The following is a 15,705-nucleotide window of genomic DNA, read 5'->3' on the forward strand; positions in this document are numbered from 1 at the left end:
AACACCTGATACCAGGAAGATGGTCCGTTTCACAAAACTGTCTCACAAACAAAAGCATATGTTTCCAATTCTGAAAACTACATCTAAAACAAAAATAGTAGCGGTAGTGAAATGACTATATACATATTATACTCTTATGTTGATTCATTAGTTTATTTTTAACTCTAATTTTATGTGATGGAAAGTAAGTAATGTCTTCATTTTATTCTTCTGTCTTATCTACTTAATCAAATTATATTACATAAACTAAACCCACACTTTCACATTACATATGTAACATTGGTGAAATAAAATGTATTCAGTAAGTTAACAATATGAAAATACTCTGTGTGATTTTATGTTGTTATTCCGAGTAGTCCTTCATTTTGGTTACTTCTATCGTTTTATTGTGAAAAGGTTACATTTCCGACCGGAAGTGTGAATGCTATTATATTTTGCTCCGTGGCTTGATATCAATAGTCCGAATGTACCTTCGCTGTCCTGCCAAGTTTTTTTTCTGCTGCACATTTTCAACTACGGCTTTCTGAGAAATGGGGACGACAGTCTACACCTCTGTTGTGAAGTAAAAAGAAATCAAGTAAATAATCCGGTAAGTGTGTATACAATATAGCTTTAAAGTCGGAACTAGCTAACGTTTGGTTTAGTATCACACACATCTGAACTTCCTCTTCTTCGTCGTAGAAGCTAGCAGTTTTAAGCTTTGTTAGCTCGTAAAGTTTGCTCCACGCTAAAGTCTGTTTCGACAGAAAACCTCTTTGGTTAACAAATAAAGTTGTATGAGCAATAAAAGCAGCCCAGGTACATCACAAAGTGGATTTAACACAACAACTATAGGGCTAGCAAACACCATAGCTCAGCTGCCCAGCAACTCTTTGGGCGATTAAAGTTAGTCACTAGCTTCATGCTCGAGAATGAGATTTCATGGCTAGCAGGCTAACATTGGTTAGCTAGGTAGGAAGTATAAATAAAATGTGGTCTTTCTTAAGCAGTTTTCCAGATAACAATTAGGTTGGATTGTCTTCCTTTGCGAGGTATCTTAATGTTGTCCCTCCTTATTAAACGAATAGTTGCCATAACGTGTTTAAATTCATTTCGTTACTTCATCTGGACTCACAGGTTAGTGTTAAGAGCTCCTAAATATATTTCAGCTTTTATAGGACTTAACTATGGCAATTCTTTCTATTTTGTGGTAAAAATCGTAGGATTGGATAGAGCATAGGTCAATGTGCTATAGTATATGCATGTATTGATCACCTATCATTCAGTTTGGGTCACTTCAACATTTAATAGTAAACCTTCGTCCAGTCCAGTGAGTTCTGTGAGTGTCTGTTTATCTGCGTTTACTGAGTAGATAACATATCAGCTGCGTAGTCCTGCCTTATTTACTTTGTTTGATTTTATTGCATGCCTGCTAAATTAACCCAAGCCATTCTCACTGTCAGTGAGTCACAGTGCTTGCTTTTGCTTTCTCCCAATAATACAGCCGACAGTCTTAGGCTTAAAAAGTTGTCCTGACCTTAAAATGTTATCTTGTCACTATAACAACTACTATGTCAATGGCATTTCCCACAACTTAGACATACACAGTTTTTCTTAGCTAAGAACGCAAGGCATTTATGACTGAGAATCTTGACAGACACATTTTCACTCCCATCTCCCACCCTAATTTATTAAAACATGGTAACTGGTTGGAGCTTTAAAAAGCGGGACAAATAATATCCAGTCTGATCTAGTTTAAGGTTAACTGCCCTAAACTGTGCCGACCAGCTGGCCAAATGGCTTTAACATTGTTTTGTTAATATCTTTTTTTTTCCATAAACCCATCATGGCTATGGAAATGTATGCTTGATTATTTTAAAAAGACATTGTTGTCCTGTGGACATGCTGTTCTTGACAGTGAGTCTGACGGACAGCCACGCAGCAGCCTGTGACAGAGACACACAAAGGTCCCCGCTCTGAATCAAAACAATTGGTTGATGATTTGTCTAGCAGAAGTTAGCCCGTTGGAGAAACAACTTTTAATCACTCAAATCAATTTCAGTCTTTGATTATGTCAGCATTCACGTTTGTGTGTTAACAGATAAAATCCAACAGTTTCACGTCCGTATGGGTGTAGCTAGTCTTAACATCACCTTTGTGATGACATTTATTGTAAATGCATTCAAATGGAGTCCCACCAGTGCACATCTGACATTTGACTTGAATGTACATTAATGTTTAGAATTTATTAGGTTTTTATCTTATATTTTTATTTTTATTTTTTACGCTCACTACTTTACCTTATTAGTATTTCTGTCTTTTTGAGTATACATGGAGCACCTGGAACGAAAACAATTTCCCCCCGGGGATCAATAAAGTATTTCTGATTCTGATTCTGATTCTGATCTCTGGCTTTGCTTGCTCCATTGGCCCGAGTACTGCTGGTGAATTGTGAGTAGCTGCTGGTGGGTGTCTCTTTCCTCTATTGTAGCAAAAAATGAAACAAGACAATCTTTCCCATCAAACCCCCCATCTGCTTCCTCCTTCCCTGCTGTTTGGGGTGAAAAGCCTTAAGCAGAATGGACAGACAAGTGAGCACACTGTTATGTATTGATCTAGAGTTGCATAAAGTCAAAGGCTGAAGGAGTAGACTAACCAAATGCCACCCATTCTGTCCTGAGGTGACATTTAAGTCAGTCCTACAAAGAGGTCGATCCAGACAACCTTACAATCACCATTTCTGGTTGGATTCAACATAATAAGGGACCATATTTGGCACAGTTCATGCTTTCTCACCACCAGTTCCAGTAAAACTTTAGCTTATTACATGTGCAGACACTAACGTGTTTTCTTGGTTAAGTTAGCTGTTAAAGTAAATTATTTAGAGGTGAGCTCATATTTTCTGTGCTATTATAAGCGAAGGATGATCAAATGTGTGAGAAAACTTCCCCAGATGATGCAATGTGCAAGTAAGTAAGTAACTGAAAGTGGAAAAGCTAGCATCCATGATGAATGCAGCTGGCCATGTCACAAAGGGCATATAATCTAAGTCTAGGAAGAAATGAATTATTGTCTAACTGGGACATCTAGCCCAGCTCTTACTCAGCATTCAGGGTGGACCACAAATGAAAGGAATGTGGAACAGCGTTTTGTAAATTCATTTATCATAGAGACAAGCTGTATTGTGGTTGTAATTTGGTCACAATTGGACATTGCAGATAAAAAGATGGTCAATCTTGCACCCACAGAGTAGCTACATCCCTCACTGAGCAGCACGAGTATCCCTGTATAAGAAAATCATATCTCATCTTGCTCACCCATGTGAGAGAACGCCTCCTTTATTGACTGTCTCCATTGTGCTAAAAGGAGATAACTATCAAATTGATGGTGTCGTGATAAAACTATTTTTATACATCAGGAGAAAATCTTGCTGCCGTATTGTTGCACTGACATTCAAATAAAGCTGTTGCCTCTTTAAAGTGTACTAGATGCAGTGGAAAAGTACTTGTCCCTATTGGCTGTGAATCAAACTGTTTACTAAATAGTCCTGAAAGCAGCATCAGAGGCTTTCAGTGTGCACTCTCCATTGAATGTTAGACATTATTATTATTATGCTTTGCCTAGTATATAAAAGTCTAATTAGTGATACAGGGTTAATATGACATCCAGCTGACAGAAGTTTGGCCCAAACCTGGTGAGTGCTAGACAGCCTAACAGTAACCTTTTTTCCACTGGGTATGTGCAGAGAATGGTGTGATGTTGTAGAAGTGAAGTGATGATTTTAAAGACGTTGGAAGTATTTCTTCTCAGTGTGTTGGTTAAACACAGTTGTATAAGTAGTTGCTTTTCTATAGTGTGTTGTTTAGTCCCTCTGGACTGTCCCTTGGTCAAAAGCCATGAAAACAGAATGCATTGTCATGATCAGGAAATCTGTCCTCAAGCTGGAATGTCACCGGAAATTAGCGTACGTGATGAACACAACAGAAGTACACTTTGAGCTAGTCATTTCCAGCCATTGGAAGCTGGTTATTGTACAATTAGAGAACGTGGACATTTATACCAAACTCAAAGTGCAAGTCATCTTTACCTACACTTAGATTTGGAGCATTGAGAAACACAGTTGACGCCTCGCAGGATGCACGTTCAGAGACTTGATAAACTGTATGTGGCCTGTTGTTATCAGTTTCAGTCCAATGGGCTAGTTCAGGAAATGCCAGATCTGTGTTGACAGTTTGTCTGTTTAAAATACAGAGCTGCTGTGACGTCTTGTTGTCTAAATCTTACAGGTATTTCTGTTGATACATCTCGTCTTACTGTCTGTATCCACTTCCAAGGTTGCATAAATGCTTATGATCACTGGAGTCTGTGTTGTGTCAGCGTTTCCCTGTCATTCAGTTTTGTTGGTTTGTCCATGTACCTGGGATTTTAAACTCCTTGTAATGCTAATGAACAAAGGAGCTTTTCAGGTCAGCTCTGATTATGTTTTTGTTGCTAAACAGTTACAGTGAAGGAATTGAATTTACACTGGGAGAGTATTTACTGTTGCCTCGTTTTATAGGGGTTCGTGTTCTTCTGTTTACCTCGGAAGTAGAGGAAACAATTTAAAACAATGGTAACGGCAGTTTTCAGGGAAGGTTGTTTCTGTGGGTTCTTTTTGTAGCTTACAACTGGTGAAAAAAATACTCCGAATTATTTAGGAAACAGGGATTGATGTGCCAGAGTGAGGTTGCAGAACTGTAACATAAAATGTTCCACAGCAGTTTGCTAGTGAACCTAATTGTCTCTGCAAAATTACAGGCAAGGGAAGCCTGGATTTATTTTGTTTATTGCTGTACAGGAGCCAGCATGTTATTGCTCTGTGGTCTCAGGGCCTATAGTTGTTAAACTGCTACCACTGCAGCTCAAAGTGACACTTCTCATTACTACTTTCCCCCTTCCCTTTTGACATGTAAATTATAGTCTGACTCCCAAAAAAAGGCTCAACTCATTGACCATATTTTGACCTGCCTTTTGCATTAGAAACCCGTTCTGCAAACTGCCATACCGTCTTAATCATGATATGGCATAAGCTAATGTAAACGTAACCATTTTTAAAACTTGACAGTCGTTTGAAACCATTTATTCTGCCGCAAAAGGCTTCTTGCCCTGGAGTTGTCTTAGGAACTGGGACACCGTCTCAATGTGTGAACTGCAGTTGCATGTGATTGCCCCTCAGCCACAAAAGTTGAATATGTTCATGTGTGTGTACTAGCACAAACACGCATACTGACCTCAGTCACATGGAAAGTCCCACTCAGTCTCAGTACATTGCAGAGGCAGGATTTTCCAGTTTAATTACGCCTTGGCAATGTAATTTCACTTGTGGGTTCTTGAAATTGTTCCTCTGTCTTGTTAAAATTTCCTCATGGTCACGTGACTTGGTTAGTTCACCCAGTACATCATCACACTTTATTATGTGGTGTTAAGGCATTGCTTAAGCTGATGCTAGATTCTTCACCATCAAAGTTCTATTCAGGGCCACCATTCTAATAGGTAGAAAACCAATTAATGCTTTTGTTGGTTGGCGACCATCCTACAAATATTTTTCTGTCATCTTACTCCCTGCTTTTAGTTGCGCATTTGTTTCGCTGACGGACCCACAAATTAAAACGTTATACCTTACAACTTGGCAGTGAGTGACATGTGACTGTATGTGAGCCGTATGCCTCTGATCAATCCACCAAAGACCTGGTTAAAGTGTTACGTTTAGTTAGTCAGGTATATTAATGTGTATGCAGTGACCTAGATGTCCCTGATAGCAGCAGCATCCACACAATTGCAATCTAGGCCCTAAACTGAATCTGGCTTCAGGCTGTTCAGCTAAAAGCCCTTTTTTAAGGACTCTTCTATCAACACTGAAGTATGTAGTAAAAGCTGGCTTCTGCCTACATGTTATGGTGAGGGTAGAAAAGCCGCAGCCAGTCAGACTGAAATTTGTAGGTTATGGGACTGAGCCTAGCTGAGATTTGCAGCAGGCTTGTTAATTAGTCACCTTTTGGCTCCCACAGGAATTTTCCTTAAATTAGTCCCCAATGACAAACGCACACACAAACACAAGTTATGACCCTGCCGCAGTGAAGGGAAATTTTACATTGTGGATTTAGCATAAAGCTTTAACATTTTGTTGATGAAGATTCTCAGTCATCCTGAAGCAAGGCGTCTGGACTCTTTTCTTGAAGACGGATTTTAAAAATACCCAAAATATGCAGGGTTATATTAAAAAAATACACAGATACAGTAAATTGTGTGTATGTCTATAACAATCAAATGACAGCATACAACTCACAGAAAAGGCTTTTTTTGTCCTGTGTAAGGACTCAAGGTACACTTGAGGTTGTGTGAATCTGCCACATTAGCCTTTGTATTTCTAGTGCAGTGTAGAAGCCACTGCATCGCAAGATGGCATAATTCTAAAGACTTCATTAGTGGTGTAATAATGCAACAACAAGACCCCTCAACTTTTAACTGAAGGAGTCAGACCACTGGAACTGAAGTTCCAGACTTGTGTTGTCAACATCTTCTTTTTTTAAAGGCAAATAAAAACCTGCTGTGTCTTTACCAGTGCGGATTTTCACATGTTTTTGTGATTATCTGCCAAATGTCAGCCTGAAAAGTCTTTGGAGAAGTTTGCAGTTTGGGAGTTAGTCTCATGAATCTGCATGTTATTGTTGTTAAAAGGATAATGGGGCACAGAATTGGGTGCCACTGTTGACCTTTGTGATTGAGTCCCCTGCTGGAATGCAAACGGTGAGATGCTAGCAGTACTCCACTCCTTCCCCTCAGTTGGACTCTTACAGAATTAGTCCAAAGACTAAGTTTTATCCAGAACATGTAAATTGGGATCAGGCAACAAAATGGAGATTAGCTCCTATTGCTTGAAGGTCTCTGTCACTGAACTGAACAGAATCTGAAGAAACCACTTCTACTTGTTTGGTTTAATCTAGTACCGCCCTTAATATATCCCTCACATCCACTACAAGTGCACTTACAGCACTGCCTTCACACATGATAAGTTATGCTCAAGTTGTTCAAACTGTGTAAATGAGCAGTGAAAGCACTTGAGGCAAGGTGCGGCTGCTCTAGAGGCACATTGACACAGCTGCAGCCACATCTGAGATCTGTGGTGGATTTTGTCTTGTTTTGCCTACACTTGACTAATACACACTCTGGGGAAAGCATGCAGTTGTTTATGTGAGCAGAATAACTCTCAGTTGCACAAAACATGCCTGAGGAAATTCCTTCAACCTATTAGAAAACTCTCAACTGTCAAAGGGTCTTGTGTTAACACAGCGGCCTGTGAACCACTTCTCCAGTTGTTTTCTTAAAATGTTGTAATTAAATGTCTAATCTTTAGTTGATAAATGAAAATATGTTGCTTTCATATGTCTCTGTTTTTGCTGCAACACATTAAAATTTAATGCACCCAGTGTTGATGCAGCACCTAATGATTTTCTGTTTTTCTGTATCTCTCAGGTTTGTGTCCTACTTCAGAACCTCTTCACAGAATCCTTTAATCTTTGGAAGTTAAAGCAGACGGACCACGTCACTGACATTCAGACCTCCTATACCAGCTTCCAGCCACTATGTCCTAGGCAATACCTGTCTCCCTTTGCTTGCCATAGTCTCCCTTAAACCTTAGTTTCTTATTTTCCTTATTCTATTCATCTCTTATCTTCTCTCCCAATGTGGTGATTTCTGGTCCTAGCACCAGTGGCGCCTATTCTGGCGTGATGAGCAGCCTGCCCCAGCAACATCATGGCAGCACAGGCTCAGAGCGAGATCTTCACTCTGCTGCCTCCTCCGTTAGCCTCCCTTCAGTTAGAAAGACTCCTAAAAAACGCCGTCTGTCCCTCCACTCACTGTTTGGGAGACGCTGCCGGCCTGACCGCGACCAAAAGCGCAAGTCAAGGCCTCAACAGGCTGGTGCTGGATTGGATGGCATAGTGAGCAGTGAAAGTGTGCAGGCAGAAACTTTGCACGACAAAAGTACAACTAACTCTCCACTGGATGTAGCATCAACTTCATCAGGGCTGGGGTCTTCATCAGAGCTGCTGGAGTGCCCTCTGTGCCTACTTCGCCATACACGTGAGCGTTTCCCGGACATCATGACCTGCCACCACCGCTCCTGTGCGGACTGCCTTCGGCAGTATCTGCGCATCGAGATTTCTGAATCCCGTGTCAACATCAGCTGCCCTGAGTGCTCAGAGCGCTTCAATCCTCATGACATCCAGATAATCCTGGGAGACCGAGCCCTCATGGAGAAGTATGAGGAGTTCATGCTGAGGCGGTGGCTGGTGGCTGAACCTGATTGTCGCTGGTGCCCTGCACCTGATTGCGGGTAAGAACCAGAGCTGGGAGATTTAAAGCTGGGAGTAAATAACATACTGGGATAGCTTGCTTTTGCTTTTTATAGAATATGACTCACAAGGTGAAAGCTTTAGGGATTTAAAGTACAAAGAGCATAAATGTCAAAAACATGAATTCAGTTACCTGAGATATGCTTGATGCTCTGCACATCTGTTAACCAATACACAAGTCCTAAAATAACCCAGCAAGGAACTATACAAACAAAAGTTTGTGATCTTACTTTGTGAAGTTCACTCAGCTTCTGCACTGATTCTGAAGTTAAAATAGATTGTAGCAGTAATAGATCTGTTTGTTCTGACAGCCTAATGAGTGGATAGTGTCACCTATTGCCAGGTTTCATGATTTTTTTACCTGAATGGCCACACAGGTGTAGAGGGACTTGTGCATCTACAAGTCTGTATGAGCACAGTTAGGAGTGATTATATAGCTTGCTATTTTTTTATATATTTTCTGATTTTTTTTTTTTCTTTTTCCCCCTCAGTGTGTTAACAGCACTGGTTAAGGTCAGGTCAGGGTCTTCTATGTTTGGTGCTGGGTGAGATTCAGCAGTTTGCTCACAGGGGCCTTAGCATACCAACTGTACTCATACTTGCCTCAGGAGCTGTCTGGACAACAATATTTATGTGTTGGTAGAGTTTTGGTTGAGTAGGTCACATCACTGTGTTCAGTCCGTGTTTGAGTAATGGTTTTACCCTTCACTCTTTCTTTGGCTTTGTTGCATTAACACTTTCATGAGATTGTTGCAACTGCTCAAACAGCTCAGTACTGGCTCGCCGCCACACTGTCCAAGGGTTAAAGCTTTTACTCTTCTGTTGTATAATTATAAAGTTATTGGGCTTTGTTGGTCAGCTCAGTGGTTTGGTTTATTATGTAGAAATCATCTTCACGTTTACAGCATTAGATAAATCATCTTTATGCAGGGATGAGTTTGACTTTATGCTTGGCTGCACTTTGTGTTATGTATTAGTGGTGGACTCCCATTAATTAGTATAATAATATAATAACATGTTTAAAGAATTTGTTCTGTTGTTAAGCAGACTGTTGGCAAACTGAAATGTATGTGTGAAGAAAACATAAAGCAAAAAGGTCCATTTATAACTGGTACACAACATGCTTTCAGTTGACTGCACTGAGGTGTCAGTGGAGACTGTCTAGACTGAATGGTTTACATATGTGTTCACAGGCTTTGCTCACTGCTGGGCCGTCAAATATGCCAGTTATGAGGGTGGACACAGTAAAATTAAATATACTAAAACGTACACTGTGTATAAGTCAGCTGATGCCGTGTCTGTTTAGTTGGCTTAAATGTTATTTAAAACTTTGTGCTGAATTAAATAGAGAGCTTGTTTCCACACAAATACATTTATAAATGTAGATGTGCGTGTCGCTGTGTTTGAGTGGCTTCATGCACGCCTTTAGTTCTTAGAGGTACTATATGCACCTAGCAGTGTCAGTGTAACCAAGAGCGGTTACACATTGTCCTGTTTGTACGTCAGTGTGTTTGTTTTTCCTTATCATTTGGTCCTAATGTCCCTGTGATAACCATGATGTAGCTTGCTGAATAGCTGACACAGCCTCTGTGGTTTTGTCACACTTTCCATTTCCATTCATAAGGTTTTGATTCACACTCACAGAAAGTGGAAGGACTGATTTTTTTTTTTGATTTTTTTTTTGAGTTTGTAAATAGTTGCTACAATTGATTTTGTACTTTATGGTGTCAATAGATGTATAGAAATTACTTCAGGAATCTTCAGTTATTTTTGCGCTCTTTACCACATCTGTACTTGACATTTTAATGAAACTGACCCCTAGTGTTAACCACCATTTCTACTGTACTTTTCCTTCCTTAGTTATGCAGTCATTGCCTTTGGCTGTGCTAGCTGCCCTAAGATCACCTGTGGGCGGGAGGGCTGCGGGACCGAGTTCTGCTACCACTGCAAACAGCTGTGGCATCCCAACCAGACATGTGACACAGCAAGGCAACAAAGAGCCCAGAACCTGCGACTGAGGAGTTTCAGGTCATCATCACTTAGCTACAGCCAAGAGAGTGGAGCTGCAGGTAACATGCACAAATATATTTGCACACAAATGAACAAAGACTAACTTGACCTGTTTTTTGGTATCTGCACTTTCAGCACACCCATTTAGCCTCATTATACCATGCACAGTGCACAATATTCTTTCTATATTATGACAAAAAATGTGTGTCCACTAGGTGATGACATCAAACCGTGCCCTCGCTGTGCTGCCTACATCATCAAGATGAATGATGGAAGCTGTAATCACATGACTTGTGCAGTCTGTGGCTGTGAATTCTGCTGGCTCTGCATGAAGGAGATCTCTGACCTGCACTACTTAAGGTGAGACAGATGCACAGGTGACAGCTGAAGTTTGTGATTTTGAGTGACATAAATAGTCGCATGCAGCCTTTATGTCTTTTCTTTGGAAAAACATTTCTCATGTCCTTTCAGTCCGTCCGGTTGCACCTTCTGGGGAAAGAAGCCCTGGAGCAGAAAGAAGAAGATCTTGTGGCAGCTTGGTACGTTGGTGGGTGCACCTGTGGGCATCGCCCTTATTGCTGGCATCGCCATCCCAGCAATGATCATTGGCATCCCAGTCTATGTGGGCAGAAAGGTAGGGGCTTCCATCAAATGTACTTATAATCTAAATGCAACATCTTGTAAAAAAAAAATACAGTTTGTAAACAGGTCATATGTAACTCTCCTCTTTCACAATTTTCCTCATCAGATCCATAATCGCTATGAAGGCAAAGACATCTCTAAACACAAGAGGAACCTGGTGATAGCTGGTGGTGTGACATTGTCTGTGATTGTGTCGCCTGTGGTCGCTGCTGTCACTGTCGGTAGGGATAAGTTTGTTTTATTGCACCATCTTTGTCTCAACTAAATGTAAAATGTATGGTGATTATCAGGTTTTGAATTTTATAAATCTTTGGATTTTCATTTTGTATGGTTGTGCAGGTATCGGCGTTCCTATCATGCTGGCTTATGTGTATGGAGTGGTCCCGATCTCCCTTTGCCGGAGTGGAGGCTGTGGAGTGTCTGCTGGCAATGGCAAAGGAGTGCGAATTGAGTTTGACGATGAAAACGACAACATAGGTAGTGGGGCTGCAGCCACAGGTGAGAACACTCCTCAAATGCACATATGTGTCAACATCAGCACAGGGTAACAATGCTACAGAGAAGAGAGACACTGGCATGTATTTGAAGTATGTGAGGGCGTTGTGTCTGAGTGTGATTGTCACTGTCACACTGGCAGCTGCGTGAGTTCATCCTGCTTTACCAGGAGGTGTTGAGTGAGGGACATGGATTATATTTCTCACAGCTTCTGTCAACACTGAGATTCAAAATTATGAATCCAGATGACAGCAGGGACTGTGACCTTTTTCGAGAACAGAAAGGTGTGAGACATGATGACACCCATTCACACCCAAGAATTTATCAATGTGTTATTAAAGGATGCACAGTAAAGTTATTGATACAGCTTAATAAAAGTCAGAGGAATTAAGTCGTGCTTTGACCTCAAATCCTCTTTGGTTTTGCTTTCTGTGTGGTTCCATTCTACTTTCTTAGATTACTTTCACTTTCAATCTTTTATACCTTCCTTTCGTGACCATGCCTTTTTTCACTATTGCAGCAAAAGATGGCATCCGTATCCAGTTTGCCCCACAAAAAACAAAACCTCATTGTGCATTCACAGACAAATAAGGAACAGATGTTATTATTTGAATGTTTCTGAGGCTGCCATTCTGTGAAATAGACAACTTTGAAATTTACCACTATCCTTTGTTAAATTATGTTTTCAGTCTTTCTATTATTTAGAGACATCCCCTGTGGTTTTAATTTTTCTGCTCAGACACAACCTCAGTGGTGGAGACTCGCCTCAACAATCCCAGCCTTGGAGATGGAGCGAGTGTTGGAGGTCTGACAGGCCTGAGCCTCAGCGTCAGTGGGAGCCACATGGAGCGCTGCGGCGTAAGTTCCACTCAGCGGGACAACATGAGCGACAATGCCAGCACCACAGCCCTCGCTGGAACTAGCATCACCGGCAGCCTGTCTGGAAGCTGCTACAACAGGTAATGGACCAGACCTGAGCGGTATCTGTTACAAAATATTCATGGTTTAAGTTAACTTTAAGAGTGTTTTCTCAGGATGGAAGTGCAGGCTGACGTCCAGAAAGAACGCTGCAGTCTGAGCGGGGAGTCGGCCACCGTCAGTCTAGGGACAATCAGTGACAATGCCAGCACAAAGGCCATGGCTGGGTCCATCCTCAATGCCTACCTGCCTCTGGAAAGGTCAGCAGTCGAAGGTTACTCATTGAACTTGTGCAGTAGAACATCGATTATCTGTAGTACCCAGTCCTTGTTTTATTGTACCCTGGTCCTGGTTAACACTGTCACCAAGTGGCAGTAGGATTAATACTGAAAGAGTTAAGTTTGAGTATTTTTATTTTGCAGAGACAACAGTCTGGAGGTGCAAGCTGATGTGGAGCCCAAACAGGAGAAGGTGAGACACTGCAGTGCCAGCAGCAGCATGGATGAAACCAGTTGTAGCAGCAGCGGTGCCGGCCTCAAAGGAGCAGACAGTGGCGCATATCCATGCTCGTGTCCTTCCACCTGCTGCTGTGCTCAGCATGGTAACCACTGCTGCCCCTCATCCTCGTGGCCAAAGGAGGCCTCCACTTCAGGTGGCAAAAAGAGCAAAGGGAAGCTTTGGAAAAAAGCCAGCAGCAGTAAAGGAGAAACAAAAACTGGTGAGACACAGGGGGATGTGGATGCTCAGCTTTTGGAGCAGCTCAGCACTAATTCCTCTGAGTTCGATTCACCATCCCTGAGCGGCAGCCTCCCATCTGTGGCCGACTCGCACTGTAGCCACTTCTCATCAGAGCTCAGCTGTTCAGACCCTGAAACCTCCAGAGCAGCACACGCTCCGTGCCCTTCCCCAATAGACCCTCATCCTCCTACCACTGCATTCAGTGAGGCTACAGTCACACCCATGCCTGAGGTGGAGAATGACCGCCTGGAGCATTTGCCATCTCAGAGTAGCAATTCAGCCTTCACCCACCGCCGGCTGTCTTCATCACCACCTGCTTCGCCAAAGGAGGGAAGCAGTGGGACATTTCTGTACATCAGTGAGGAGAGTGTGGGTGGCATTGCTGAGACGGAGACCACTAACAATGCTGCGCAGCCTGCAAGCCCAACAAGGAAGTGCTGCATACAAACGGACATGTAAAGGAAATCTTCTGCTGCGAGCTCAGTTAGCCTTCTTCACTCCCGTTCCCATGCATACTGGGAAGCTGGTGATCAGCTAAGGCTGTGTTTAATTACATCTTTAATCTGCTATTAAGGCAGGAATATTCTGTGAATGTTGGTCTATACAGTTACAGGGAGGTTTGAGGTCTAGGTAGGAGAACGATTTGAGGATAACGGGTGCAAATAAGATACAGGGGATCTGTGCAGGTTAGCAGTGTATGGAAATGATCAGCCTGGAAGCAGTAAGGCCTACAGTAAGTAGAGGAAATGTGCATGGAGAGGTGTTAAGCAGGTTATAAGTGTGGTGAGAAACTGCCGAAGACCTGTAATATATTGAGCTGCTATTGAATCTATTTTTCATTACATCTGTAAAAATATGGTTTCGTGTGACTCGGAGGGAGACGTGTCATCACTGTGGTCTACCGCTGTGCCGCCCGTTCAGATAGGATTTGAAGCATCTACTGAGCATATGAACCTAAAGAGGGACCAGTTCATGCAGATTTTATGTTGTGTAATCACATAAGAACAATGACTTTTGTTTGCTTTTTGTGTTGTAACTATTTTTATTTTCCATTTTGGGAAAGTTGGTTTTAATGTTGAAGCCCTGTGTTGGGTCCAGAACTTTTTCATACTAAATTCTTCACAGGCCCTTCAGTCTGCTGTGGTGTTAACCTTTTATTGGTTGCACCTGTGCAGAAGGAGTTTTTACTGGTGGAGTCATTATGAGAGGGAGTGATTCCTTTTAGTCTGAAACTATAACTTGCAAAAAAAACTCACATTTGAAACTGTAGCACTGTTCAAGTAATCAGTCACTAAAACTGGAAAGACAACCAAACAATGTATTTCCATTTTTTTAAAGCTTTCAAGTCACTAGCAGATCTTTCAGTCAGGAAAGAACTTTATATCAAAAGTAAGTTTGTCGTGCAATGAGAAGCTCCTCTTGTGTATCTGAGCACATACAGTACATCTTTAGTATTCAACGGTGAATGTACAGTAATAATGTTAAATTGTCCATCCGTTATGTTGAAATGAAAAACCTTTGATTCAGAGCATTGGCTGTAGTTTAACTACATGTTGTTTCTTAAATCATTGCAAATGCAGACTTTTTTATATATGTGGAACCTACAGTGCCTTTTGGGGAGAATATTACTTTGTATGGTGTTTTTGTTTTTAACTTCCTTATTCTTTGTCTTCAAAATGATGAATATTAAAGTCACGAGAAATGTATGCTTCAGATGCACAAAATCCTGATGCTCACCCTGCACTGAGCTCTAATTTTAACAGTCACGCTAGCTGGATTAGTTCACCAAAGACTGCTCTCAGGCCGCTGCGGCTGACACATGAATACTTTCCTTGAAACACATGAAGAAGGTTTGGTCCATAAAGTTGAAAGTAACAGCAATATACTTTAAACCAAAACATTTGCTTGATTTGAAAAAAGAAATCCCCTGATGTAGCCAAAGTGTGTGGAGTTTGTGTTGAATAATCAGCACATGTTGGCAATAAAAATCCCTTTTATCCAAAGCAGTCAGCATCCTCAGTATCAGAATGTAGTCCGTGACACTAACAGCTCCACTTTATGTTCTGCAGCTGGAGCAGCACCTCACAGCTCCACACACATCATGTTCCTTCTGTTGAAAATGCCTGTTGATTCCTCTGAGCTTGTATTATTTGAGGATTAATGCCAGCTCTGTTTTTTAATTGGTCAGTTTATGTTATTTGAAAACTTGTGTACTTCCTATTTACTTGCTTCATAATGTGCATGTAAATGCATATCCTTAAACAATAAAATTCTCAGTCAATCTTATTGCTTTTGATTGTAAATCTGTCAGGTTCAGTTATTGTTTAACTGTGCAACAGGAAAAAACACCATTAACGTGTAGGCAGCATAACAGTTACATTAAAGCATTCACATTGCAGTTTATTATTTACAGTTGCATTCAGTGTATTTACATACAGTACATGCTTTTACATAACTTGAAGCAGTACAAACAAATATAGGTTTTAAATTAGATTCTATGGGTTTATCTTTACCCCCCAAAAAACAA

The 15,705-nt window shown here is 41.2% G+C and overlaps 1 protein-coding gene across 1 annotated transcript; it reads left to right on the forward strand.

Moving 5' to 3' along the window:
• The first annotated feature begins 450 nt into the window (after positions 1–450).
• On the forward strand, positions 451–15,464 carry LOC114431581 (E3 ubiquitin-protein ligase RNF19A-like). The gene is made up of 10 exons (XM_028399129.1): positions 451–589; positions 7,492–8,356; positions 10,236–10,444; positions 10,601–10,745; positions 10,857–11,019; positions 11,134–11,248; positions 11,367–11,525; positions 12,262–12,481; positions 12,557–12,700; positions 12,863–15,464. Exons 2-10 carry the CDS (start codon positions 7,749–7,751, stop codon positions 13,635–13,637), a joined length of 2,538 nt encoding a protein of 845 aa, XP_028254930.1. The 5' UTR covers positions 451–589; positions 7,492–7,748; the 3' UTR covers positions 13,638–15,464.
• Positions 15,465–15,705: the final 241 nt, after the last annotated feature.

This window comes from Parambassis ranga, chromosome 2 (assembly GCF_900634625.1).
Source record: "Parambassis ranga chromosome 2, fParRan2.1, whole genome shotgun sequence".
Classification (NCBI taxonomy): Eukaryota; Metazoa; Chordata; class Actinopteri; family Ambassidae; genus Parambassis; species Parambassis ranga.

Excerpts from the sequence above, each read along its gene's own strand:
- LOC114431581 (XM_028399129.1), top strand. The coding sequence starts at position 7,749 with ATGAGCAGCCTGCCCCAGCAACATCATGGCAGCACAGGCTCAGAGCGA. Across the intron at positions 8,357-10,235 it reads TGCCCTGCACCTGATTGCGG|TTATGCAGTCATTGCCTTTG; the intron begins GTAAGAACCAGA and ends TTCCTTCCTTAG. Across the intron at positions 11,020-11,133 it reads CAGTCTATGTGGGCAGAAAG|ATCCATAATCGCTATGAAGG; the intron begins GTAGGGGCTTCC and ends TTTCCTCATCAG.